The sequence below is a fragment of the Carassius auratus genome, chromosome 32 (assembly GCF_003368295.1).
Source record: "Carassius auratus strain Wakin chromosome 32, ASM336829v1, whole genome shotgun sequence".
Lineage (NCBI taxonomy): Eukaryota > Metazoa > Chordata > Actinopteri > Cypriniformes > Cyprinidae > Carassius > Carassius auratus.
Genome location: NC_039274.1, coordinates 35,701,359 through 35,727,981, shown reverse-complemented (window position 1 = coordinate 35,727,981; position 26,623 = coordinate 35,701,359). Strand labels below are relative to the sequence as shown.

Sequence of the window (26,623 nt, the reverse complement as noted above, 5' to 3'; positions counted from 1 at the left end):
TATGATTTAAAAAAAAAAAAAAAAAAAAAAACCTTGCTACCTGTACTGCATTAAGTAAACTGAGACGTGTCATAGCACTTGCATATTATTGTTCTTTTGTTGATTTTGATTGCCTCCATTGAACTCAAATGTGAGTCGCTTTGGAATGCGTCTGCTCAATAACCAAACGTATATAAATTTATGAAATGTATGTGTGTGTGTGTGTGTGGTGTGTATAAGTTGCCAGGTCTTCAGGGTTGTGTTCTTAAAATTACGAATATTTTCCAGTGTACAACAGCAATAGAACTCGTACAGCCAAAAAAAAAACACACACAAAAAAGACCACTCTACCTGTTTTTTTCTTTGATTCGTATCAGTCGTGTTGTGCTCTTACAAATCAGACAAAATTCCTCAGTGTATGTGTTTTACTAGGTTCAGAAGACAATTTCGGAGCATCTCAACTACAAACGCATTGCGCTGAAACCATGGACTGTATGAAACCTACAATACACACAGGAACTCATGCGTCGTGTTTATAAGCACAGAGCGCCGCCATGCCTGCTTTGCGAGGTCACCTGACTCTCGCGATATTTGCGAGATAATCTCAGGAAAGAGTTCAGGAACCGTAGTTTATATAAATTCTCATTGATTAACAACATTGACCTCAAATAATTGTGTGCCACCCGCATTGCAGCATCTTGTTAATGGTATAAAAACTTATTATTTACTTATACTTGATTATATATTCCGTTTTTTGTCTATCATTGATTTTCACACATAATTTGGACAATTGTAAATAATTACGTTTTGTGAGTCTCTACCATTAAAACCTTACCCTGTTTGTTCAGCATTTGGTTTCTGTACTTCATTTGGCTGATAAGTACTGATAACAAGTAGACAATCAAACCTTATTTATGACAATACCTTTGTACATACTTTATAAAATCTGTTTTAAAATGCATAACAGAAAATGTGACGAATGATAAACCATCAACACACTGTAGACAGTAAGTACTGCGAAGAAAGTTGAATGCATATTTTAAAATTAAGATTCTTATGCTTCTGACAAACATTTCTGATGATCATTTCTACATGTTCTTAGATGTGTAACATGATGTGTCAAATCAAAGGACTCCACAAACTAGTGTGGCATCATTTTGTGCCTGTCACAGTTGTCTAAAATATTATTTGTGAAGGCGGATCCAATCCGAGGAACATAAGTTTAACAGAATAATTTAAAATGAAGTGAAAATATTCCTTTGGCCTGATATGAGAAGCAGCGTAAGGCCATAAAAACCTCAATGGCAGTGATTCTCAACTCTGATCCTCAAAGTAAATTTCCTACAGAATTAAGACCCAACATTGATCAAACTAACTGTAACTTTGTAGTAATCTTAGATCTTGATTTGCATGTTCAGGTGTATTTTTTAAGGTTGGAGCTAAACTCTGAAGGAAAGTTGACCTCGAGGGCCAGGGTTGAGAACCTCTGCAATAAAGGATTGGCATACCTGTATAGTATTTTACTTTATGATCATCGTCACCAAAAAAATCCCGTACTGAGTTCACACCACAGCAGTCAGTTTTCTTCTCCACACATAAGTCACATTCAGTTTGTGAATGAAACTTCATTATAATTTGTAATGTCAAATGCCTAATAGTAAAAACAAAACAAAAACAAGTGCTTCTTTCTTAAGTATTTATTGTTTTCTTCAAACAAACCATAAACCCCAAAAAACTATTTACATAATATTCAAACATTATTGTCAATGGTTTCTTATTACCTTTTTTTAATTGTTGCATCTCTGGAAATTTCAAAAGACATCCACCTCAGATGTGTGATAGCATTGATGACTAGCATAAGATTTAATGATTTAGAATCAGCCAATGCCTCTGATATTCAGCTGATCACTTTACCATGAACACACACCTCTGTGACAGTCAATACAGTATTGCTGCTTCACACACTAAATTAATAAATATAAGAAGCATGTATTTTTATCATCACAAACATTTTAAACCATGGATTTTTGCATACCAGTAAAGACATTAGGCATCTCTAGTTAAATCTGACCTTCAAACCTTACACAATTAATTATCTTTAAAGGGCAATACTTACTATGATAATGTCGTGCATCACTTACACCAACAAATCCCATCCTTTCTGATGTTAAGCTCAGTAACAGCTGAAGCTGACACTCAAGCATGTGTTAGTAAAAGTACTTCTGCACAGACATCTTTTTTTGAGATCAAAAATGAAAACATTTAATATTTCTGACCTGGAAACAGTTTTTGCCTCTAATATTGAAACTGCAAAGCACTGTTTGTACATTAGGTTGTATCATCAAAAATACTTGCCCATTTAAAACCAAGAAGTAATTGCATGTCTTTTGTGGGGATAATTTGTAATGTCACAAATCATTTTTGCAGGTTCATAATGTTTCAAGGGTTTATTAAATAAAATCCCACACTACAATCACAGAGCTAGTCTCGCTGACTATTAACACTTTTTTTTTTTTGCTTTACGCATCTTAAGTCTGCCTTAATAGGCAAATCTGAACTGTTAAGGCATGTCATTAAAAGAGAAGAAAAAAAAAAATCAAACCTGAAACCCAGCAGAGAAAGGGAAAAGGGTTAGGGATATATAGATTATTTACATGGCAGCCAGAGATGAAGTGTAGTTGAGCCATGTCAGTGTTCGTGTAATCAACAATACATATTTGGATGTGTATGTTTGTGTGTGTGCAGGTGTATTTCAGTTATTAATAATGTGTGCACAGTGTTTAACCCTGGCTGCACTCGAGCAGAACTATTCTGTGCATGTTTGAGATCTCATAGTTCTCTGTTCCAGCATTCACAGTTCACTCCCTCCTCCTAGCAAAGAAACATGTTCCTCTGAGTAGTCCGAATACGGTGCAATGAAGCTGCAACCCTCCACTTCCTCCTGGGCTTTTAGTTCTTGTCATGCAGTCGTCATTTCATGTGCTGTTTGAAATTCCTGACCTTGGGATCCATCTCTGAAAGATGAGAACAGGACACAATGCACTGGAGAGTCTCGGTCTTCATCTGAAGATCTGGAACAGCAAAGATCTAATCAAATCAGAGAAAAGGAGGAGGAATTAATTGGGTTGCCGAGTCATTTTTTGTTAGTTGAACAAACCTTAACCTGAAGTTGCTCAACAGTTATTGCTTTAGGATAGGAGGAAAATCAATAAATGAAGCAATTAATGAATTAACATATAAAACCAAACAAATGTGAATAAATAAATACTGTTCATTACCAAACAGACGGTCTTGTAGCGCAGTAACTACTTCAAGCCATAGGTGAATTTCAGCCATGCAGTCAGCAGGTGGCGGTAGAGCTTTATCTCCAATACACACTCAAAGAAAAAAAACGTTTTTTTTTAAGCATTTCTCAGTCAATGAAATAATTCCAGTCCACAAAAAAAAAAAAAAAAAAAAAAAAAATCCATTGGCTAGCACCCTGGACCGAGCGATTTAATCCTTTTTACATAACGGAGAACACTGTTGAGTGAATCGGTTCTCAATCTCCATATTTCAACCAAGTTTGGAAACTGTTCGTATAGTCTTAAATATCAACATTGTTCAGTGAAAATCCTCCATGAGAAAACTCCAATGATTTTTCCTCAAGTCCCAATGTGTCTGAAACTTCCCTTATCTATACACGGTAAAGCTTGCGTGGAGACGTTCTCAAGCAGACTGAGAAACAACCACCGGAAGGAGAACGAGTCTCATGCAAGGGTGTCTAAAACTCTCCAAGCGTCCATCTGCTGACAGAAACGGGCAACTTGCGCTCTGTCTGCGTTCCCCAAGCCCAAGTGAAAGTTCCTCACAGTTTTGAGCAAATTAGAAAAGTGCATTGCGAGGGTATCAGGGCAGTGCTAGTCCCTTTGTTAACTTATGAAGATGATGGCCATGACACCCCGTCCAAAACAATTATCTGGCAGATCTGAGGTCATACATACGTTCTCTAGTTGCTCTTCTCATCAACATCCATCATAGATGTGTTCATCCAAAATAATCCAAGCCAAAACAAAAAAAAAATAGATTGGATAAAAGGGAAAAATTATAAAGCATTCAATATGCATCTTTAAGTACCAAGAGGTCATCTGTGCGGTCTTGATTTTTGCCTTCTTTCCAGGTACATAAAGCATTTCTTCTGTGTTCATCAATGTGAATCCATTACAAAAGAAGATTAGACAAAAGTAAACAGAAGTTTGGTAAACAAAATATGGTCGCCTTTATGATTCTTAACAACACACCCTGTCCGTGAGATAAAGGTACAAGAAGAAATCTTTGATGGAAATCCATTACTTGTGTTCCAGCGATCCAAGTTTGTTTCGGTCAGCAAGTTATATAGGCTGCGTTCATATCCACATGCAAAGAAAGGGTCTGACATCATGCCATTGAAGTCCCCCCCCCCCAAAAAAATATTCTGAAACTGCAGAATCACATATTCAATCATCACAAAAATAAAGGGGGAAAAAAGCACCCACAAATGTCCGTGTGGTTTGTAAACAACCAAAACTCCAGTATGGAATAGAATTTCTTTGAAGTTCTCCTTTTCATAGTCCAAGTCTTTATGAACAGGATTGTAGAGGCAGTGTGTTTTTGTGGTAGCCTTTCGGGAGCGATTTTCGATTTAGCTCCTGATGATGTCCTGCTGATTACACTTTAATATCCTGTGTTGAGCAACTCCATCTACACCGTTACATTTTGGAATACATTCAACATCTTTTTAAGAAAAAAAAAAAAAAAAAAAAGTACACAAATGCACTTCACATGGTGGCAAAAAAAAAAAATCCAAGACGAACAAAAAAAGTAGCAGCCCCAAGTGCTCTTCCTTTGTAGTCCAATACTTTGTTTATATTCAGATTCATATAGTCATATATAACATTAAAAGAAAAAAATGAATCACCATCATTGTCGTTGACAACAATGAACAAGTAACAAAATATAAACATTTTGTGCACTGCTAAGTGCACTTGCACAGTTTGCTGCGATCATTTTTTTTTTTTTTTAAACCAGAAATAGTCAAAACCTCAGTCACTCAATAAGAAAGTGGACAGAAAGGCAATGTTAGGTCACAACCTCCAAATATCAAACAATTCTTTCATCCGCACATCCCCAAGCTACAATAGAACTGTACAGAAATAGGCTCTTGATTAATAAGCATGGGAGGCATGTGGGGGGCGGAGCCTTCCAACAGAAACCACTCCCCTTTGCTAAAAAAAAATCATGTCTCAATGGCAGCAATGAAATCTAAATCATTCTCACTTTAGTTCTTAGGCACACGTGGGGACAGAAAATAAACACACTCGCAACATACGTACCACAAGTAACCATTTCCTAAAGGTATACAAGACTGAGCTCTTCAACAAAAACAAACAGAACAATGACATGACATGTTTTTAAACCTCACAGAGGCAAGATGGAGTGGAGGCAGGAAAAGACGTCTCTTGCCCTTCCTACCATGAAAACTAAGAGTGCTGGTTGGCGCAAAATGGGCTAAAGCTTTTGAGTTTGAATCTAGAGGTCATTCTTTGTTGGGAAATTGAAGGGCTGGTGAAAGAGGATGTGTTGTGCCATTGCCCCCTCTCTCTGTCTTTCATTTGTTCATTCGTTCGTTCACTTACATACTGCACATTTACAAGAGGAGTAATACACACAGTTCCTCCTGTACACAAGCATTCACACATTCAGTTCATAGAATAATAAAAAAAAAAAAAAAAAATGGCCTCTTTTGATCATACGTCCAAGCGATAAAAAAAAAAATACATTGTGCAGACTGGTATGTTTATAACACACACACACATACGCACACACTCTCATTCTTGAAAAACATGCGTGCATAGACATACACACACACACAGGCACACGATCACAAAAATATTCATCTATTATATCGAACTTTTTTTTATCTTTTTAACTTGCATTTTATTTGAGTGCAAATCTTCAAGTTTTATAATCAAAGTTTTTTTTATAATAGCTTTACGTTTTTTTTTTTTTATAGAAACTTTATATATATTTATATGCATATAAAAAAACAACAGTGTTCGTCTTTAAAGAGAGGATTTGTTTTCTGATAATATCTGAACTAAAACACACAATGGTCCCCCAATCGCCACCATTTCCTCCCAGCACAAACTCCAGTTCTGATTCAACACACAGTATATAGATATATATATATATATGTGGTAATATTTCTGAAGCATACCACATAAATATACAAGTAAATCTTCTCAAAATAGAAAAAAGGAAAAAAAAAACCTATCTTAATAAAGTGCATTAGTCTGAGTGTAAGGTGCTTAATGCTGTAAGTGCCAGAACTTTTTTCACCCCCCTTCCCCTGAAAACACACACACACAAAAATAAAGTCACACCTGTTCCCTTCCCTGTTGAATTACATTCTTCTATTCCCAGCGCAAAACCCACCCACCCCTAAACTGATACCTTACTCCTGGCTTATCCCCAAAGCCCTCTCCCTCAAAGCAGTGCACATTCGACTTGCGGAGTCTGATTAGGTGGACCCGCGGGTTTAAAGGCCTCGTGTAGCTATTGCTGTGTATTCAGTAATCCTCCACCATCTCCATCTCGTTTAGACCATACCGATCAGGACCACCATGGAATGAGTACCCTAAAAAATACAGAGAGAGACAGACAAATTCAGTTTTCAGAGGTTCTCGAGAGGATGCATGCCAAAATACCAAACAAATCAAACATACAGTGGATTAAAAGTCTACTACCATTCGAAAGCTTGGAGTTGGTAAAAATGATAACTGATTAATCCAATATTGTAATCATGATTATTTGGATTAATTGCACAGCTCTACCAGCTAATAGAGGAGTTACTTGTTCTGGAAACAGCTATATGTACACAAGGAAAAAGGGTTACCTAAGATGCTTGGGTCAGAGTGCAGCATCGTGGGCTGTTTCTTCTTCAGCTTTGCTGCCTGTTCATAGGCCCCACCCCCCTTCCCAGAATGCATTGCCTGGAACAGGGCACTGGGGTTCATTCCTCGAACAGTATCCTAACAGACAAAGAGTGTGAGAACGAGAAGCAAATATAAGACTTAAAAATCAGATGACTAATGAGACTTGGTTCTGTCCATAATGCAAACACAAATCTGTTCATATAGAGTTGCACTCGTACCTGCAGAGAGAAGTTGTTCATGCTAAGTCCAGCCATCTCTTTGGAGAGCTATAAAAGAGGACCAAGATTTGCATTAGGAGTAGGCAAACGCAGACAGAAAGACTTGTCATCTTCCTGTCTCTTACACACACCTGCTGCTGCTGTCTCTGGTGGTTAGCTTTCTGTTTGGCACGGCGCTCCAGGAACTGTCTGGCGAACTCTTTGGCTTCGACAGTGTCACCCAGGTAGGAGCAGATAAAGTTCAACACTTCATACGGGGACTCCACCTCCTTCAGGTACGCCACAATAGTAGGCACTGTGAACACAAACACACGCTCACATTTCTGCTTCGAATCTCTTTGTGTTTGTTTGTACAAACAGTCTTAATGACTTCCCACCATAATCGTCAGCTTCAGCAGATGTTGTCAGAAGAGAATTAGTATTTCAGATAAATTTTTAATACAATGTGACCCAAATGAGTGTGCAAATGCTAAAAGAGAGCTGTCTTACCATCCTGGGAAGAGGAGCAGTTACTGGCGGAGGTGTTGAGCGCATGCAGCATCTGTTCACACCAGGTGGTGAAGCCGTCCTGAGACTTCACCCCCTGCAGGAGTTTCAACAGCCGCTCCTCTTCCTCAGTGCGTTTACGGCCTCTCATCATGTACTGCTCACTGTAGAAACACAGCAACACCAAGGTCATGGGTTCAAATCCCGGTTTACTTTTTGGCAAATAAAAATTATTTGGAGTTGAATAAATATTTCTTATTATCAATGTTAAAAATCCGTTGTGCTGCTTAATAATGTTGTGGAAACCATTTTTTTTTTTGGCATTCTTTGATGAACAGAAAGGTAAAGAACAGCACTGATTTGAAATTGAAATCTTTTCTATCAATGTTAAAGTTTTCATGCATTAATGCAAACAAAAGATTGTATTTTAAATGACCTTTTTTGTCATTTTTGATGATGGTATAGACATTTTTAAAAACACTGATTCAGATCGATTTGCTGGTTAACCATTTTCTGAACCAGTAGAGATGTGTAAATACTAAATGTGTACCTTGAACTCAAGGTATGTCGCTTTGGATTCAAAAAGCATCTGCTTAATTCATACAATTTAAAGATCTATTATAGACAATCAAATATTTGTATCTACAGATATACAATTTATATCCCTATTATAGAATCTTCTTGGCTTTCAGTAAATACTGTGAAAAGAAATTGTATATTACAGCACTTTTGTGTTTATGTCTCATTTGCTCTAGATTTTGGTATATGCCACTGAAACGCTGTTAGCATGTGGTTTGTGTTTACCTCAATGAGGGACTGCTCCGGCTGTTCTTCAGCCCTATGTTGCTGCGAAGTGCGCTCTGGTTCTTGAGGGCCTCGTCCCAGATTCCCATCCCTCCTCCAGAAGGGCTGCCACCTCCACCCACCTTTCCATCCAAAGATCCAGCCGTTCCCCACAACGAAGAGGCATCACCCCACTGCAGAGCAAGACATTCATAATGCATTTTATTTGGTTTTCAGGAGTGCACAGCAGTGCGGTTTATATGTGTGTATCTTACCCTCTGCTGCTGGACTCTGTGCTGTTGTTTGTGCATTCTTTCAGCCTCCTGCTGGATTTCCAGGAGGTTGTGGGGCTTGGTCTGCTTTCCCAGCCCAGGGTTGGGTCCTCCGCTCCAGCTCGACCCGGAGCCTGAGGAACCCTGACGCTGAGTCTGCTGGAGCAACTTCACCAGCAAATCCTGTTGCTGAAAAAAAAAAAAAAAAGTTTTTGACAAATGAGATTGAGTGCAAGAGAGAAAAATATACAAATACATAACTATATAAAAAAAAAAATGTTACACCATCATTCAAAAGTTTGGAGTTGGTAAGATTTTCTTTTTAAAATTTGAAAGATGTCTCTTAAACTGCATTTATTTGAGTGTGTATGTGTGTGTGTGTGTGTGTGTGTGAGAGAGAAAGAGATTTATTCCTATGCTGGCAAAGGTGAATTTTCAGAAGATTATTATTATGGTCTCAAATTCATGATTCAAGGCTCTTATACCTGTTTGCGCCTGTAAATCTCCTCCTCCTCTCTCCTTTTCTGCTCTTCTCGCCTTTTCTCATCCCTCCGTTTTCTCTCCTCATCCTCACGCTTGGCCCTGAGTTCAGCTTCTCTCCTCTCATGTAGCTGAAAGACAATAGAATGCAGTGCAATGAGAACAGGAGTCTAAGTCCAGAGCATTTCCTCAGATCACCAGGAGAGGCCATCAGAGGCAACTCTCACCTTCTGAAGCTGTTCTAGAATTGGACCCTGAGTTGAAGAATTCATTAAGTCCCATAGACTGGCCTCACCGCCTGCTCAAGGAAGAAACTTCATTTATTTTCAGATGTGAGTGTGATGGCAAGTTGTTCTTTGAATGTGTTCCTCTGGGTGTACCTGCTGGCTGTGAGGCTGAGGTATGCATGTCCCACATGGACCCTGTATCTGGCACTGACATCGACCTGTTTAACGAAGGCATCATACCCTGCTCTCCACACCTACATGGAGAGAAAAAAAAAAAAGTTTGTAACAGTATTAAATACACAAGACGTACTCCGTGACACTGTAAAAAGACACACAAACACGAACTCACCTGTTGATGAGCTGGAACAGCTGCTGTTGCTGCTGGTAAAGAGCCTTGGCAGCAGCTAATTCCTGCTGTTTCTTCAGCCGCTCCTGATCCATATTACCCTGAAAGACACAGAGAGGGCAGTTACACATTAACCCATGACAGAAAGATCAAATACATGTTGTAATGTAATGAGAGAGAGAGAGAGAGAGAGAGAGAGAGAGAGAGAGAGAGAGAGAGAGAGAGAGAGAGAGAGAGAGAGAGAGAGAGAGAGAGAGAGAGAGAGAGAGAGAGAGAGAGAGAGAGAGAGAGAGAGAGAGAGAGAGAGATGCATGAGCACATTTGGAAAGAGTATTCGCATGCTTCAGGAAATTACATTTCAGTTGTAAAAACACCAATATAACTAAACAAATGAAAGATAATATTTATTATATTATTCATATTTAGTGATTAAGTACCGGTTTTAACACATCAAAAAAAAAATCTAGTGTGGTTTAAGAGTTTTTTTTTTTTTTTTTAGCTTAAATGGTACTTACTTTGAAAATCAGTATGATGAATGCCATATTTTGCAAAATGCCACAAAATCAAGAATGGTATTTTTTCATTCTCTTTAACCTTATTAACTGAAGTAAACATTTTTTTTTTATGTTTTCACTGGCAAACTTCCCAACTTTTCTGGAATTGGGTTGTAATTTTATTTTAACAGATAAAAGGAAAAATGGCTGTTCTAATTTCTTTGCTTTCAAACATTAAACCATAGCTATTATTTGAGCAGAAGTATAATAAAAATGTAGGACCTACACAAACACAAAAATTTTGTTTTGTTTTGCTAATTACAAAATATATTTATAGTTTTATATTTTGGAAAGTGATACTTGAATACTTGAATATTTTAAGCCACCCTGCACAAATTCAGAGTGAACAAATATGCTCATTTAGACAAACATACGTAGAGATAAACACATTTACAAACAAGCTTACGGAATTAAAATAAAAATTAGCAGACGGAAAAACTCCCCAGAATGCAAATGACCCAATTGAAAATAACACCCAGACATTGACTCTTCCACCCTGAGACTCACGGTTGCCCCCTGGGGTGGGTGAGGGCGAGGGTGGGCTTGATTCCTCACCAAGAGGGGCGGAGGGGAGGGTCCAGGGGCGAAAGGCACACGCCCCCACATCTTAATGACATCCCCCAGTGGCTGAAATCCCTCATCACAACCACGTTTAACAAGCAGGTTCATGTCGAAATACCCCGCCTGAAACCATTCACACATCTCCACTGTACTGAAAGGTCCTGAGATAGAGACAGAACAGACAAAAGACAAGAAAAAGAGACCGTATTAATGGACTATACTCAAAACACTGCTCCATATGCATGAGTTGACCTCCTATGAGAGAATGCAAGCGTACCCTGAATCTCTCCTTGCGGGTCTTTGTAAAACCATTTCATGGCAGAGTCATGGGAAAGAGGAAGAGCAGAGGCTGTGTTTCTGCCCTCCTGAAGAGTCTGGGTGAAACACTCTTCCTCTAGAGATGTGTCCTGGAGCGCTGCCACCATCTTCTCTGCCTCCTACACACATAAATCACCTTCAAAAACTTGCTTCCGCTAAAAGAATGAAAGTGCGCTACAAACAATGCAATTTATTTAAAGAGGAATTCTACACTTTTTATAGCATTTTATTAACTATAACTGGGGCATTTATAATGTGAATCTACCTTTCTAGCATAAAAACATGCATTATAAATAATTCTAATAAAAAGCATAAATAATAATTTAGTCATAATTTAGTTTAAGTTAGAATTTTGTTTCTGAAACAAAAACATTATGAATTATAATAGAAAATATAAAATTTGTCTATTTATAAATGTTAATCCAGGTTTCTAGCACAGAAGATAATTGATTAGAAATAAATTATAATAAAAATATAAATAGTTGAATTTTACAGGATCAGTTCCCTACCCTCTTCTCTAAGAATTAAGCAAATGGTTTTTACTCTTGTATATTTAAGACACCTCTAAATTACCTTGTTGTGATTGGCTAACCCTCACAACTGTGAAATGTTTAACAATGACCTCAACAGGTCGGTGAAGACCGAGCATTTAATAATATAATCAATTCAGTCAATGTTAATATTAATATATATATGCGATAATCAGTGAGATGGTGGCTGTGTCCAAATTCAGGGTCTACATCCTTCGGAGGACTCATTTGAAGGATGTTACGTCACAGCGCCGCGACGAAGGCTGTCCAAACTCGTAGGATCCTTCAAATGCGACTCACAAATGCGTCCTCCTTTTCCCCGAATTGGAAGGATGGGTGTGATGGATCCTTTCGCGTCCTACCTATCCCATAATTCTTTTCGGCAGGACGAAGCGAGCGGTAGTGGAGTGGGGGAGGAGTATTATTTTCGATGTTTTTTAAAAACTGGCTTTTCAAAAATATATATTTCAGTGGTTTTCTAGTTGAGCATTTTGTTTTAGCGTTAAGAATTTTTTTTTTTTACATTTGTACGTGTAACTTATATGTAAAAAAAAAAAAAAGTTTACTTTCGTAAACTAGCTTCTTCCTTACTGCCTGTGTGAATATCCCCTTACACACAGCTTATTTGTTAGTGATTGAAGCTGTTTTTAACGCTTCTAAGGACGAAAGAGCAGACAGAAGTGTTTATAAAGCTCCAGGGAGAGAACGATGAGCTCTTCACCCGCGTCTTGCTTAGCGGTGTCACGATTGCTAGGCGACAGGATATGAGCAACGGGTAAGGGAGGGAACTGAAAGAAGGGTAGGCTGTCTAAATTCACAAACACCGACTTCCGGTTTTTGCGGTCGTCGGAGGACCCATCCTCCTTCAACCGGGTAGGAAGGATCCTAAGGAGGATGCAGACCCTGAATTTGGACACAGCTATGGTTACTCTCAGAACTTGTTTTCTGTGGTACCTGTTGCAGGTGCTTCATGCCCTCATCGTCCTCAATATCACCCCCTGGTGGTGGGAGGTCAGTAGCAGCAGAGGACAAAGAGGGAGGCGATGAAGGCAGACTGGAGGAGGCACTGGGGCTCAAATCTAACATGGCCTCTAATAACACTACAAAAAAAAGACAGTACACAAGTGAAGCATCATGCATCTATACAGCTACAAGAAGAAGAAAAAAAGAGGGGAAAAAACACCCTTTTACCTTCACTTGGTAGTTTGTTGGGAATGGAGGGGGCAGGCTGAAATTTCTCCAGGCCAGAGGGGGCAGCAGAGGGCACAGCCTCAGTGACAGGAGGTGGAAGAGTTGGAGGGACAGGAGGGAGAGGAGGAGGAGGAGGGGAAGGAGAACCTGGTTTCACTTCAGTTTCAGACACTGGAGCAGAATCAGTCACATCTGTAGAAAGAGAAGAGAGAGAGAGAGAGAGAGTGAGTGATGAAATCAATGGAACACAGATATCTTTAAAAATACATCTATTTAAAATCATATTTCAATTAAATGCACAATTTTTTAAAAACTCCACAATCCAATTTCACAGCAGTGTTTAAAGTGTATCTGTGTACAAAAAAATTATTCAGTCTGTTCCTCACATTAAGCAATCGTATACTTTTTTGCAAGAACTGTGATTTAAGAATCACATTTATTCAACTGTACAGCGTTCCCACCTTTCTCGCTTATTTCAGCTCCAGACTCATTTTTCTTCTCTTGATAAACACTGTCCTCCTCCTCATCCTCCAACCCCTGGAACTCAAACTCCTCTTCTGGAATGGGGTCTTTCGGGCCCTTCTAAGATAACAGAAGAGGGGAAAAAGTGAAGAACAGAAACCCATAGATAAGAAGTCATTAGAGACTTGATCGTATGGTCTCACCTTAATAGACATAAACGCTCCAGAAGAATCAAAGGTTCCCATTTCTCCATCTTCCTCATCTGTGCACCACTCTGGCAGACCATCTCTCTCATCCTCTGCTCCTTCGCTTCCTGCTCTCCTTCTGCCTCCCTCAATCCCTCCATCCCGGAAGTCGAAGTCAAACTTCCTGCGGCGAACTTCACCTGGACCAGAATGCTCCCGCCAACCAGCTGAGCGAGGACCACCATCTAGGAAGAAGTGGCACAAGTTTATACACTACCATTCAAAAGTTTAAGCTCAGTAAAATTGTGAAATATTATTACATTATTATTATTTTTTTTAATGTTTGGTCAAACTGTTCCTTTTAAATGGCAAATGTAAACGTGTACAGTTACCATCTCTTCGTGAACCGGTGAGTCTCCAGCTGACACCAGTCTCTCCTGCGTCCTCCTCCTCCTGTTCCTCTCTCAGTATGCGCCAGTTGTCACTATCAGAGCGCATGAACTCCTTTCTGCCACCTGGAACCCCCTCCTCGAAACCCAGGCGCACAGCTTCTCTCCGCAGAGGTTTCTCAAAACGTCTTTCACCTCTGCAGAATGAAAAGAGGTAGAGGCTTATCAAGATGCTTTATAACAGCAATCTGAATCTAGATTGTATGCTGATGAAAGGATTTTTATACTCGTTGCGACGAGCTAATGCAACAAACTGCGATAATAATATAATTTCATAGAATTACTTTTAAAAATTACTTAAAATAAACAACAAGAGGTAACGTAAACATGCAATTTAGACTAAATAATATTCAATAATTGAGACTACCTGTCATCCCAGCTCTGACTGCGATGCACCTCTCGAACGCTCCGACCAAAACCGCCCTCTACTTCCTCACTGCTTCTTTGGTAGAATCCGATCTCTCCTCCTCTTCCTCGACCTAAACACACAGCATGACATAAACTTCAGCATCTCCGCCAATACATGAATAATTTAAATGCATGTACACATAACTAGATCAACTTGCCTCGACCGCCTCTCACGCTGCCTCTTCCTCGGTTCACCCCGGCCGGGACGGCCCCACCCCCCTTACCCATAAGCCTCAGCACAGCCACACTGTTGACAGACATGGAGAAGTTCCTCTGCAAAGAGAGAACACACATGAAAACATGACCACACCAAAAACCACAAAATCTGTGGAGATAAAATCATTGTAGTGCCGAAGGCATTTTTCATATAAGGGAGTGTTTACGGTTTCTAAAAAATGTGCTCGCCCCACCTCTTTCACAGGATAGTGTGTGTGTGATGCATGTCTAATCAGCAACAAGCTCAAAATGCCAGACGCTAAGTGTGTGCCTCTCACCTGCTCCTCTTCGGTGAGAGCCAACAGTGCCAGTGGCTGTTGAGGCTCATCCTGCAGAATAGCAGCAAACTCTTTATCCTGCATTTCTTCAGGGACCTGAAAACACACACAAGACTATGACTCACTCTTCTCTGGCAATTGTTGGATTCAAAAAAATCTGAAAAATTACGTCTGGAAAGAAAAACATTTGAAATGTACAAAAAATCTGGACTGTGCTGACCTGAGTCAGGTTTAACCCATCAACATTCTTCTGAAATATTTTGTACAGCACATTTTTTGTATGTCCAAAAGGCATTTTGTGCCCTTATAAGGGCACAGCATCATAAGTGTTTCTGCCCTATAAGGAACTGTGACTATTCAAGGGTTAAGTTTGCGCAATGCTGACATAGCTTCCTATAACAGACACTAACTAGCCAACCTTTAGACATAGTCAAATCAACTTTCCAAAATAAGAGAAAAATCTAAACATTTCAAGGTTCACTTTTAAAAGCCGTTTTAGATTAGTATTTTTTCACAATACCAGTCCAACGCAGAGACTCTGGAGTGCCTGGATTTCTTGAAAACGCTTTTCAAACACTAAAAGTGTAATTACAACAAATATCCATGCTTGATAAGTGCATACTGAATATTTCTTCTGCAATAAAAAAAACATGGTAAATTATTATCTTAAGGCACAGTTTCTGCAGTCTATTTTTGTTGCAACAGAGTTCTGGAGCTGCCGTTGCCCGTGGAAACCTTTATGATTTGTGTCAGTACTGGTAAGAAATGTTTTGCATTTTAAAGTCGACCAGTGGAAACATGTACTAGACACATATTGCGTGTTAAATCTCAGGCCATGTGAATGCCACAAAAGACATCCATTAAAGGGACCTGCAAAAGATCCCTCCACAATCACTGTGTCCATGAAACACTTAAAGAGTGACATTTACAAACACACAGAAAGATCAACTGTCCGAGTATCTAATAACTTTATCATATAAAGCAAATTACGTTTACAAAAGTAAAGAGATCAACTGATCAATGACCAAATGTCACTCAAAATACTCTTGCTCGTTCTTTGGAATTAACAACAACAAAAACAAGTTATTTAGCAGTATTTCCAGTCTGCCCTCTACCATTTAAATGTACAGGTTGTAGGACCTGCCACTAGAGGGCGCACTATCAAAACAATAACACTCGCGTGGTTTGATGACACTAAAAAGGAGCGTGGAATGATGGGATTTGTTGTTTTCTACCCAACCGCTGACGGCCATCAATCAGACGGAAAGATAATTCATGGATTTAACGCGAGTTCAATGATTTGCGCGAGTAGATTACATTCAAAAGTCAATGCAAAGACGCGATCAGACTATGGATCAGAAGCATCCTCGCGCGGATCTAGAGACGCAATGCCCCACGTTTGGCGTGTATGCACCATAATACTAATCTTGTTGATCATTATATAATAGCATATGTTTTCTGTAAAGATACGAATCAAAACAACTCACCTGTCAAGTAAAACACAAGCAAGATCGGCATCTCTTTCTAGTTGACGTTTGTTGCGAAGCTACTTCCGCATTTGTCCACAACACTGCCGTCATGTGGCTTACATTTTTGGGAGTTGCATTTGCAAGTTTTGTATCAAAAACTGACCTAAAGTCTATACTTTAATTCTATATATGTATGTATCGTTACCACTTCCATTGTATGGAAAAATGCATAGACAAATGATAAATCAGAATGGCGTTCCACAGAACAAAAACTTGTTTGGAGCAACATAAGGGTTATTACAAATACTTTTTATAAAACTGACTGACCAATATAAGTTTTCCCAGCGGCCGATGTAGATACCAATATATAAAGACCAGGGCAACCGACCAGAAATGTAGAACAATGTACCACCAGCAATTCAGATGAAGACAACATTCTCCTTATAAAAACTTGATTTATAGAAATAATTTAATTATTATCTAACAGCTGTTAGCTAATAGAAATCGCCCAAGTAGGCGTGAACAACTGATGCCTTTATTGGCAGATCACCTGGCTAAATACATTTAAAATAAAATACGTTTAATAAACAATCCCTCTTATGTCAAGAGGTAAAGATACAGGTACAATCATTGCAAACTGAATGCTGGGATATCACCTAGATTTATAATAGGCCAACACAACCCAGGATTGTTTTAAGGCATTTTCCCACCTTGTTGTCCTTGACATAAAGTGCTAGCATCTCCTCTCGCCCATAACGGTATTCGGCCAACTTGTACTTTGGCATAGCAGGAGAGGCAGGAGGGGAAGACACATTGCCTCCACTGGAAAGTGCACGGAGCCTGAGAGAGAGAAAAAAAAATCATTGAGCAGCAACAACGTGGAAGCTTCATTGAGAAATACTCAAATCCTGTCTACCATCTCTACATCCTGCTTTATTTAGGACTTCCCTTTTCCAAGAAAATGATGCTGAAGCTTATACTGATGCTTGGGCAGAGGAAACACCCTTAAGAACTAAAAAAAAAAAAAGCTAGAAGTTATGCCCAAAAAATCCATATCACTTAATTTACAACTACACTACCTTTAAAAAAAAAATTGTGACAGATTTTTATTTTAAGAAATTAATACTTTTATTCAGCAAGGATGCAAAAAAGGTAACAGCAAATCAAGGGGCTGGAGTTGCTGTGTCAGATACCATATATAAGAACTGTGCTTACACTGTAAATAGCTCTGCTGATTGAAATGGAAGCAATCTGGTTTTGTTTTGTGTCAGAATCGCCTGAGTTTTTGTTGTTCTGACGAATCTACTTGGTGCTGACATTATCTCGCCCCCAGCATTTGATGTCAGCAGTTCCTGATTCAAGTCCAGCAGCTTTTAGGGGCCAATGCAATGTTGTTTTTCCAGACTGAAAGCACTTTTCAGCAGTGGAAACATGTAAAAATGCCCAGGCTGAGGCACCTTGTTGGTGGGAAGGGGTTTCAGAGCTGTGGGTGGCTTTGTAAACTTTACATAAATACTACCCCACGGAGATAATTTGATGAAGAAAGCTTTGAGGAAGCATACCACCCCTGCATTGTACATGTCAAACCCAGGAATTCACTTCTGTTGGCCGGGGACCAACTATGCACAGAAGAGCCTCAGTTCAGCACAGGACCACGCCTAATGGTTTAATTGCTGCATAATCATTTCGTATGTGCCAAGAGGAGATACAGAGAGAGAAGGGGGTTGGAAAGAAGGGAATGACTAGAGAGAGAAAGCCTAGCAAATACATGGGGAAAGTAAAGAGCAGTGCTTAGGAAAATACTTTAAATTGAGCAGCTCGTAGCATGGTAAGGGGTTCGTTAAGATTTTTTTTTTTTTTTAGTTTTTTGAGGAAATGGTAATTTTTTAAATATATATTTGGAAAAAAAATAACAGCATTTATTTAAAAAACATTTAAACATTTGAATTAACTTTTGATCAATTTAATGCATCCTTGTTGAATAAAAGCATTGCTTCCATAAAAAAAAAGACCACCAAACTTCTGAACGCTAGTGTGTGAGGGGCAAGACATTCTATGAGAGTCCTTGATTATGACCTGTACATGTAATCCATGGCAAAAAGTAACAAAATAGCCTTTTGTCACTTTGCCTAAAGTAGCTTATTACCAGAAAATATAGTGAGGTAATAACATTACTGATTGCATTTCATTTCTCCAACAGTGATAAAAAAAAATGGAATAGAAAAAGAAGCAATGAAAAACAAATGTACAAGAAAATTGGAAGAAAGAAAAGGAAGGAAGATCTGGCAACAAGTGAAGGAGACACAGAAATAGAAAAGAAGGGATTTTACCATTCTGGGCCAAAGTTAAGTGTTTCAGCAGTCATATTCTTCCTTCCTTCTCAGAGGTGAAAGTCTACAAACAAAAGTACCTGAGCCTGAGTATGCAACACACTGAAATATGCCGCAAGCATACTTCTGTTCATAAGTACACACAGATTTTTTTATTACACTGCAGTGCAATGCACACACGATTGACAGACATATCAATACAAGCAATATGTTATTCTTACCCTGTCCAGGGGAGTGGCGCAGGCAAGACTAGGCTGGACCAGGTCTGAGTGAAAGAGCTGAAAGGTTGTGTGTGTGTGTGTGTGTGTGTTTCAAAGAAGCCAACTCAAGAGAGACTAGGGTTATAGCTGCCTTATTCAGGGTATGTGTGCAGGAGAGCAAAAACACAAAAGTTCAGACCCGGTAAGAGCTCTCTTGTTCACAGCCAATGAAAATAAAAATAATAATAATAATCAAGCCCGCCTAAAATGAGTAATACCTGTTGGACTGCAAAAACTGCAGAGCTTTGATACTGATGTCTAAAGTCGATCGACTACAAGAAACAAACAAAATAGACGAACAGACAAAAAAAAAAAAAAAAGAATCTAACTTGTTGATAATACAGCTGCCAGAAGCAGATATGAACCCAATAAGCTTCTTTCTATCTCTATGCGTGTGTGATTTTAAAACTTTTTTTGTTGTACTGGCAATGCTGTGTGGACCAGGTCCCAGCTGGTGTCCTCGTCCTCACGCCGACAATCCCTCTCCCTCCTTTATCTGCAGGAGAAGAGAAGAAATGAACACAGGCTATAACTGAAGCCATTAAAACAGAGAAAAGAGGACAGTGCACTAGTGTTACTTCAGTATTATATACCCCATTAGAGATGTAATTAATATTCTGAATTAGCTTTTATTTTTATATTTTCAATTTTCATTGTAGTTATATTTTTTGTAATTTTGTTATGTGCCTACCTTTTTGTTTAAATACTGCCATTTAGTTTTTTTATTGATTTTTTTTTTTTTTAGCTTTGTTTCAATGAACAAAATGTTTTGATAGTTTTTAGTTCTAGCTTTAGTTAACTATAGTAACCCTACAGTGCCCACTGCCCTACATGCTCCTGTGATAGTATCATATCAACTTAAAGACCAAGGGTACATGAAGATAATATCTCTCCATATTATAATATTCTGAGAGATATTTTCTGTAAGAAACGTGGGGCCACAAACAAACCATGCCTTAGGAAACATATAGTAACATATGTTCATTTGTGGCAAAGTTTACCAAAACACTTTTGGAAAGGGGAAGTGTGCGTAACTTCCTTTGCAGGTAGACTTAGGCAAAAATCTTTCTAAATTATTGACACTGCACAACTAAAATAGTTATTGCAATCAGGACAACTTGGAGATGGAAAATAAACATCCCAGGGGTTTAACAGCACCCATAGATGTCATAGCAACAGAAATATCTAAGCAACAGAACAAACCCTTGAGAATAAACAGAATTGATTGGGGGAGTTAGGCTCTTTGACATAAAGTACAATATGAGAATATATTTCATGTCAAGAAAGACACCTGTAACTTCAACTGCAATTAGAAATACACCAGTATGCATGAGAAAAGTCATAATTCATCATGGAACTAAAGCATTTGCAACGTCCATGTGAACAAGCTGCCAAATAACAGCGAATTGCTCAAGTCTGAAAGGACAAGACGATCCCTGACATTTTTTCATGCACTGAATGCACTTATAAAACTACATAAAGCACAAAAGCATATTTATTTTATTTTTAAGGATATTAACTTGTAAGATCAACTAATAAGGGTGTTTTTACGGTCATTTCAACGCCGTTCAGTTTGTTGCAGTCATAAAGTCTATAACAAATGAAATACAATTTGCACATACATGAATACTGCATTAACTGACACTTCTTGATTTGAAATGCTCATAAATATATTTCCAGTATGTTTTATTTGTAACAATCATTAGTCGAGTGTTTGAGATAAATCCTTCTGTGAGATTATGTGGCTTCTTACACAGAATAAGGCAAGCAACATATTTCACAGTATTCTAAGCAGTGATTAAAGTTATGCTGATTAGCATTGCACTATTATATACTTTATTATTATAATAAAACTTTTAAATAGGATTGAACACAGATAAACCATATATTGTCACAGTTGTGTGTTTATTAGTCAAGTTGAATCAATGAAAGCAGTTAAATCTTCTGTTTATACAGCAACCGCTATAGAGTTTTCATGATTTCTTCTGAGGGGCATATTTAAAGTTTTCGTGTCTGTTATTGTGGTGACATTTCCACACCCCAAAGCGTGATGCGAACCAAATCGATCTGTGATTGTTTGTTTGACATGTCGGTCAAACGGCCTCATGGGTGGGCCTTGGCCAATGAAAGCGGTCATGAATGTGTGACTACTGATCACATAACCAAGCATCACTAACAAATATGCATTCCAATCGCAGCTTTTGCCTTTGCGATTTAATTTAAATTAATCGTGCAGCCCGAGGAAAGGCCACGTGTGGCAGAAGTACACAATCCAGTGTTTACAAGTGTGGAAAAGGAGGGCCGTTCAAAAGTTGTTATATGTTGACTGTACGGCTGGGAGAAATGTTGAATATGAATAATTTTGACGACAATGTAAAATTTTACAATATTGTGAATATTGAATATTTCAAATTCAAGCATACTTTCCCAAAATACAGGTCCTTCTCAAAAAATGTGCATATTGTGATAACAGTTCATTATTTTCCATAATGTAATGAAAAAAATTAAACTTTCATATATTTTAGATTCATTGCACACCAACTGAAATATTTCAGGTCTTTTATTGTTTTAATACTGATGATTTTGGCATACAGCTCATGAAAAACCTAAAATTCCTATCTAAAAAAATTAGCATATTTCATCCGACCAATAAAAGAAAAGTGTTTTTAATACAAAAATAGTCAACCTTCAAATAATTATGTTCAGTTCTGCACTCAATACTTGGTCGGGAATCCTTTTACACAAATGACTGCTTCAATGCGGCGTGGCATGGAGGCAATCAGCCTGTGGCACTGCTGAGGTGTTATGGAGGCCCAGGATGCTTCGATAGTGGCCTTAAGCTCATCCAGAGTGTTGGGTCTTGCGTCTCTCAACTTTCTCTTCACAATATCCCACAGATTCTCTATGGGGTTCAGGTCAGGAGAGTTGGCAGGCCAATTGAGTACAGTAATACCATGGTCAGTAAACCATTTACCAGTGGTTTTGGCACTGTGAGTAGGTGCCAGGTCGAGATGAAAAACAAAATCTTCATCTCCATAAAGCTTTTCAGCAGATGGAAGCATGAAGTGCTCCAAAATCTCCTGATAGCTAGCTGCATTGACCCTGCCCTTGATAAAACACAGTGGACCAACACCAGCAGCTGACATGGCACCCCAGACCATCACTGACTGTGGGTACTTGACACTGGACTTCAGGCATTTTGGCATTTCCTTCTCCCCAGTCTTCCTCCAGACTCTGGCACCTTGATTTCCGAATGACATGCAAAATTTACTTTCATCCGAAAAAAGAACTTTGGACCACTGAGCAACAGTCCAGTGCTGCTTCTCTGTAGCCCATTTCCTGCACACGCCTGTGCACGGTGGCTCTGGATGTTTCTACTCCAGACTAGAGCTGAAACAACGAATCGATTTAATCGATTAAAATCGATTATTAAAATAGTTGTCAACTAATTTAGTAATCGATTCGTCGCTAAATAAATTTTATTTGCCATAAGCGGCTCATTTCGTGCATATTTCAAATCTGCGGTGACCAAAGTGTGGCAGTAATGAGCCACAGGAGGTTTTACTCAGCCAGTACAGCAGGTGAAGTAGCGAATAGCCAATAGCTGGCCTCGTTTTATGTCACGTGCTTCCCGAACAGCGTCTCTGCAGCATTCAGCGGCAAGTGGGAGTACTTTACTTTGAGCCTTCAAAATGAAGAGTAACCTGTAAACTCTGCACGTTCACATATCGTGTCTTTTGCGTGCTCAAGTTCGTTATCTCCTATGTAGGCGCGCAGTATGCACTCTCAAAATGGAAGCGACGCGGTCGCGACACGCACGCGGTGCGATGCGCCCGTTTTTCCAGGCGCGTCCACACCGCATCCATTTATCCTTTGCTGAAATTTCCGGGTCTTCATGGAGAGGGCACGTCATGGAGAGAGCACGTCATGGTTGCTTAGCAAAGGCAGACGCCTCAGGGGCGCTTCTGCCCGAGCGCTTTGGAAAGAAGGAGAAAGCGGCGCGACTAGCGTTTTCCACGCGTTTTTAGGTGCGATGTGTGAACGGCCCCTAAGAATTTTATTTGTGCAGATTCTCCAGTACAAGGTTGTTAGCAAATGTTTAGTCGTAAAAGCTGATAACATTGCTTTTAACAGTTAACATTTAAAGCTTTACAAACATGTTATGTGATCAGTTTGTCGTTTACCAGTTCATAATTCAGACTTGCAGCCTAATTATGACTGAATGAGAGAGGTAAATGTTTGAGTATATTTAAAATGCACTTCTGTTCTAAGTATTCACTGCTCTTTTTCACACAGCAGGTTTTTTGTGTGTCCCAATTTTTTTTTTTCTGGACCAATTTTTTTTCTGTTGGATTTTACTTTAAATTGTGAATTCCATTCAGGTTTCATGCTATTGGCACTTTTTTTCGAAGGATTGTTTACAATTGGTTAAAATCTCTTAAAAATCTATGCTGAATGATAAAGACCCTTTATTAATAATTTACTTGGGGGAAAAAATGGAAAAAACTAAAATATAAGTACATAAACCGATTAATCGATTAATCGTAAAAATAATCGACAGATTAATCGATTATCAAAATAATCGTTAGTTGCAGCCCTACTCCAGACTCAGTCCACTGCTTCCACAGGTCCCCCAAGGTCTGGAATCGGTCCTTCTCCACAATCTTCCTCAGGGTCCGGTCACCTCTTCTTGTTGTGCAGCGTTTTTTGCCACACTTTTTCCTTCCCACAGACTTCCCACTGAGGTGCCTTGATACAGCACTCTGGGAACGGCCTATTCGTTCAGAAATTTCTTTCTGTGTCTTACCCTCTCGCTTGAGGGTGTCAATGATGGTCTTCTGGTCAGCAGTCTTACCCATGATTGCGGTTTTGAGTAATGAACCAGGCTGGGAGTTTTTAAAAGCCTCAGGAATCTTTTGCAGGTGTTTAGAGTTAATTAGTTGATTCAGATGATTAGGTTAATAGCTCGTTAGAGAACCTTTTCATGATATGCTAATTTTTTTGAGATAGGAATTTTGGGTTTTCATGAGCTGTATGCCAAAATCATCAGTATTAAAACAATAAAAGACCTGAAATATTTCAGTTGGTGTGCAATGAATCTAAAATATATGAAAGTTAAATTTTTATCATTACATTATGGAAAATAATGAACTGTTATCACAATATGCTAATTTTTTTAGAAGGACCTGTAATGCGCCGAACGTCCAAAAACAGAACATCCTATTGCAAACTGCTCTACACTCCTCTACTATGTGAGCTCTCATGAGGGCGGTTGCCAGATTTCAAGAGTTCAAATCCCCAAATCAGAGCTTCGCTGTTACATGGATACATTTTCTTACTGGTGTATTGCTTATGATCTGAAAAACAAACAAGCTGGAGTTTAGTGATCTAAATGAAAGCATAATTCAGCCGGTCTGCGTTCCATCATGAGATCTCGACTGTTTTGTTTGCGATTGTGGTCATTGTATAAAAGCAATGTATAAAAGCACTAACTCAATTGCTGTTGTGAATAGAGAAACTTGGGCTATGGCAATGTTTTAATTACTATTAGGAATTTCACTGTTATCATATTTTTCATTTGTTTTACCAGTTTTCATAATATAGACAGATATGTGCTACAGCACATAGCTCCCCATCTGAGAGGGTTTTTAGTGCCAGTAGGAACTTTGTTTTATGCCACAGAACTTCTCTTAAACCAGAGACAGTAGACAGACAAACTTGTGTTCTTAGCTAAAAACTTGTAAAAAAAAAAATAATAATAAATACATATCCCAATTTATTTTTTATGTTGGTACCCCCAAATGCACAGTGTAAATTGGGAATTGCAAAAAGTTGACAGAACAAATGTGTTCATTTAAAAACCAATAAGTGATCACTTAGTCTAGTTTTTTGTATTATTTAAATACAAACGCAAACATATTGAGATATATATTGAATATCGTAAAAATTGACAATACCTATATATATATATATATATATATATATATATCTCGCTCAGCATAGTTGACTGGCACAAATTTATGTCTTTGTCTTGAAATGGTCAGTTCGTTTGCATATCCTGAATGCATTTACATTTTTTGAAACCTTAGAAAGGTCTTCATCTAGGAAAAAGCCTGACCTATCCAATGTGATTGCGTAATGTGTGAAGTCATGGACGTGCATCACAGAGCTAGTGCAAGATGAGCATTTGTGGTTAAAAAGTATATATATTTTTAATTTAGAAAAAGACTGATGGTTTCGCTAGATAAGACCCTTATTCCTTGGCTAGGATAGCGCAGGGCCCTTTGAAGCTGCACTGAATCTGCAGTTTGGACCTTCAACCCATTGATTCCCCATTGAAGTCCATTAAATGGAGAAAAATCCTGGAATGCCAAATTTCTTTTAGACTGAAGAAAAAAATGCACGAATATCTTGAATGGCGTGGGGGAGAGTAAATTATCAGGAAATGGTCATTTTGGAGTGAACTAATCCTGTGGAATAACTTACTTTTCGTCTCACAAGTGAAGTCCTCGATTCACTCCAAATGCTCATGACTCTCGACTCATTGCGAATCTGACTGATCTCGATCCAAAGAGTCAGCGAGCTGATGACTCGACAACCTTTCAGACGGATTCGTTCCGGTTAGTGAGTTCAATCGAATCACTGAAAAGATCCGACTCAAAACAACGAGTCGTTCACGGATGGGACGTAACTACTAACTAACTACTCGCCATTAGGCCAGAAATATAGTTTCCTCGCGCTCAACGCAAACATACGCCCAGAAAAAAGGGCTAACGTTATTTTGTAAGACATGCGAGATGTCGGTGTTTAATACTTCTCGCGTAAAATGAAAATGACCACTTCTGGTGTCGTTTCACAACTGATTGGAGGAGGTTTGAGGGGCGTCGCATTCGCAAGGAGGGGGTGTGCGTGTGCATGTGTGTGCCCTGCCTGCACACCCCCCTCCCTGCCCACGCGGCGCCCCTCCAAACTCCACTCCGCTGCTTCCCGTGGCCTTCAACCAACGGCCACAGCTGCCTTACCAAACACAAAAAACCTCACAGCTTAAAACAGCGCCATTTATTCCCGCACACCCAAACGCTGGCCACTTAACGTTTCATATGCACTAATATGCATTTGCTGTTCCACTGCCCTTCCCCTTTCAAGTTAGCATGAAACTTAACGCAACACCCATCTGCCATTAACGCCTCAGACATTCAAGGAGAGAGAGGTACACAGCTGCTGACCGTATTTCTGGAGCTGTCGATGCGATTTTACTGTCCAGTCACCCCGTCAAACTCGACGATCTTCACTTTGGATTCATGTGCAGTTGTTTGTGTTCCGTGCTCCTCCTCGAGAATCGTGCTCCGTGTTTACTGTTGGTTTGCTCTCTCTCTCCCTCTCCAATGGTCGGTGCGTGTTGATGTCTAGTACGCTCTTGTTGTTTGTGTTTTAGGGAAGATGGCTGTCCTACTCGGTCAGACCACGTGACCAAAGTGTCGCGTTGCTTTTAGAGGAGCGTGAAGATACTGACCCCTGTCGAAAGATTTGTATAGCCTATAGCCTATAAGTGCCTAAAGGACAACAAATACATTGTATATCCCATTTAAACAAGTAATTGTTAACTAGACTATTACTTTGTTACAATAATGTTATCAACGAACTCTGCATGTGTCGATAATAGCACAA

The 26,623-nt window shown here is 39.0% G+C and overlaps 1 protein-coding gene across 2 annotated transcripts; it reads right to left on the bottom strand.

Annotated features, from left to right (window-relative positions):
* Positions 1 to 1,661: 1,661 nt before the first annotated feature.
* Positions 1,662 to 26,606, bottom strand: LOC113052362 (GRB10-interacting GYF protein 1-like). Of its 2 annotated transcripts, none has more exons than XM_026216823.1 (26): positions 26,182 to 26,606; positions 18,917 to 19,451; positions 18,696 to 18,759; positions 17,076 to 17,205; positions 14,897 to 14,992; positions 14,561 to 14,675; positions 14,362 to 14,473; positions 13,938 to 14,131; positions 13,564 to 13,790; positions 13,360 to 13,480; positions 12,899 to 13,090; positions 12,662 to 12,807; positions 11,137 to 11,296; positions 10,806 to 11,020; positions 9,748 to 9,845; positions 9,552 to 9,652; positions 9,399 to 9,469; positions 9,177 to 9,302; positions 8,695 to 8,880; positions 8,441 to 8,613; positions 7,640 to 7,800; positions 7,282 to 7,445; positions 7,151 to 7,198; positions 6,893 to 7,028; positions 3,258 to 6,634; positions 1,662 to 3,066 (listed from the first exon to the last, which is right to left on the bottom strand). In XM_026216823.1, the coding sequence occupies exons 3-25, from the start codon at positions 18,728 to 18,730 to the stop codon at positions 6,567 to 6,569; spliced, it is 3,075 nt and encodes a 1,024-aa protein (XP_026072608.1). In that variant the 5' UTR covers positions 18,731 to 18,759; positions 18,917 to 19,451; positions 26,182 to 26,606; the 3' UTR covers positions 1,662 to 3,066; positions 3,258 to 6,566. The 2 variants fall into 2 exon arrangements, with proteins under 2 accessions (XP_026072608.1, XP_026072609.1); XM_026216824.1 differs by having other exon boundaries at positions 10,854 to 11,020; positions 26,182 to 26,604.
* Positions 26,607 to 26,623: the final 17 nt, after the last annotated feature.

What these genes read in the sequence shown, in the direction of transcription:
- LOC113052362 (XM_026216823.1), bottom strand. Translation starts at nt 18,730, where the DNA reads ATGACTGCTGAAACACTTAACTTTGGCCCAGAATG. An exon ending in CTGTTCCAGCTCATCAACAG is followed by an intron (nt 9,653 to 9,747) that starts GTGAGTTCGTGT and finishes CTCTCCATGTAG; the next exon opens with GTGTGGAGAGCAGGGTATGA. An exon ending in ACAGAGTCCAGCAGCAGAGG is followed by an intron (nt 8,614 to 8,694) that starts GTAAGATACACA and finishes CTTGCTCTGCAG; the next exon opens with TGGGGTGATGCCTCTTCGTT.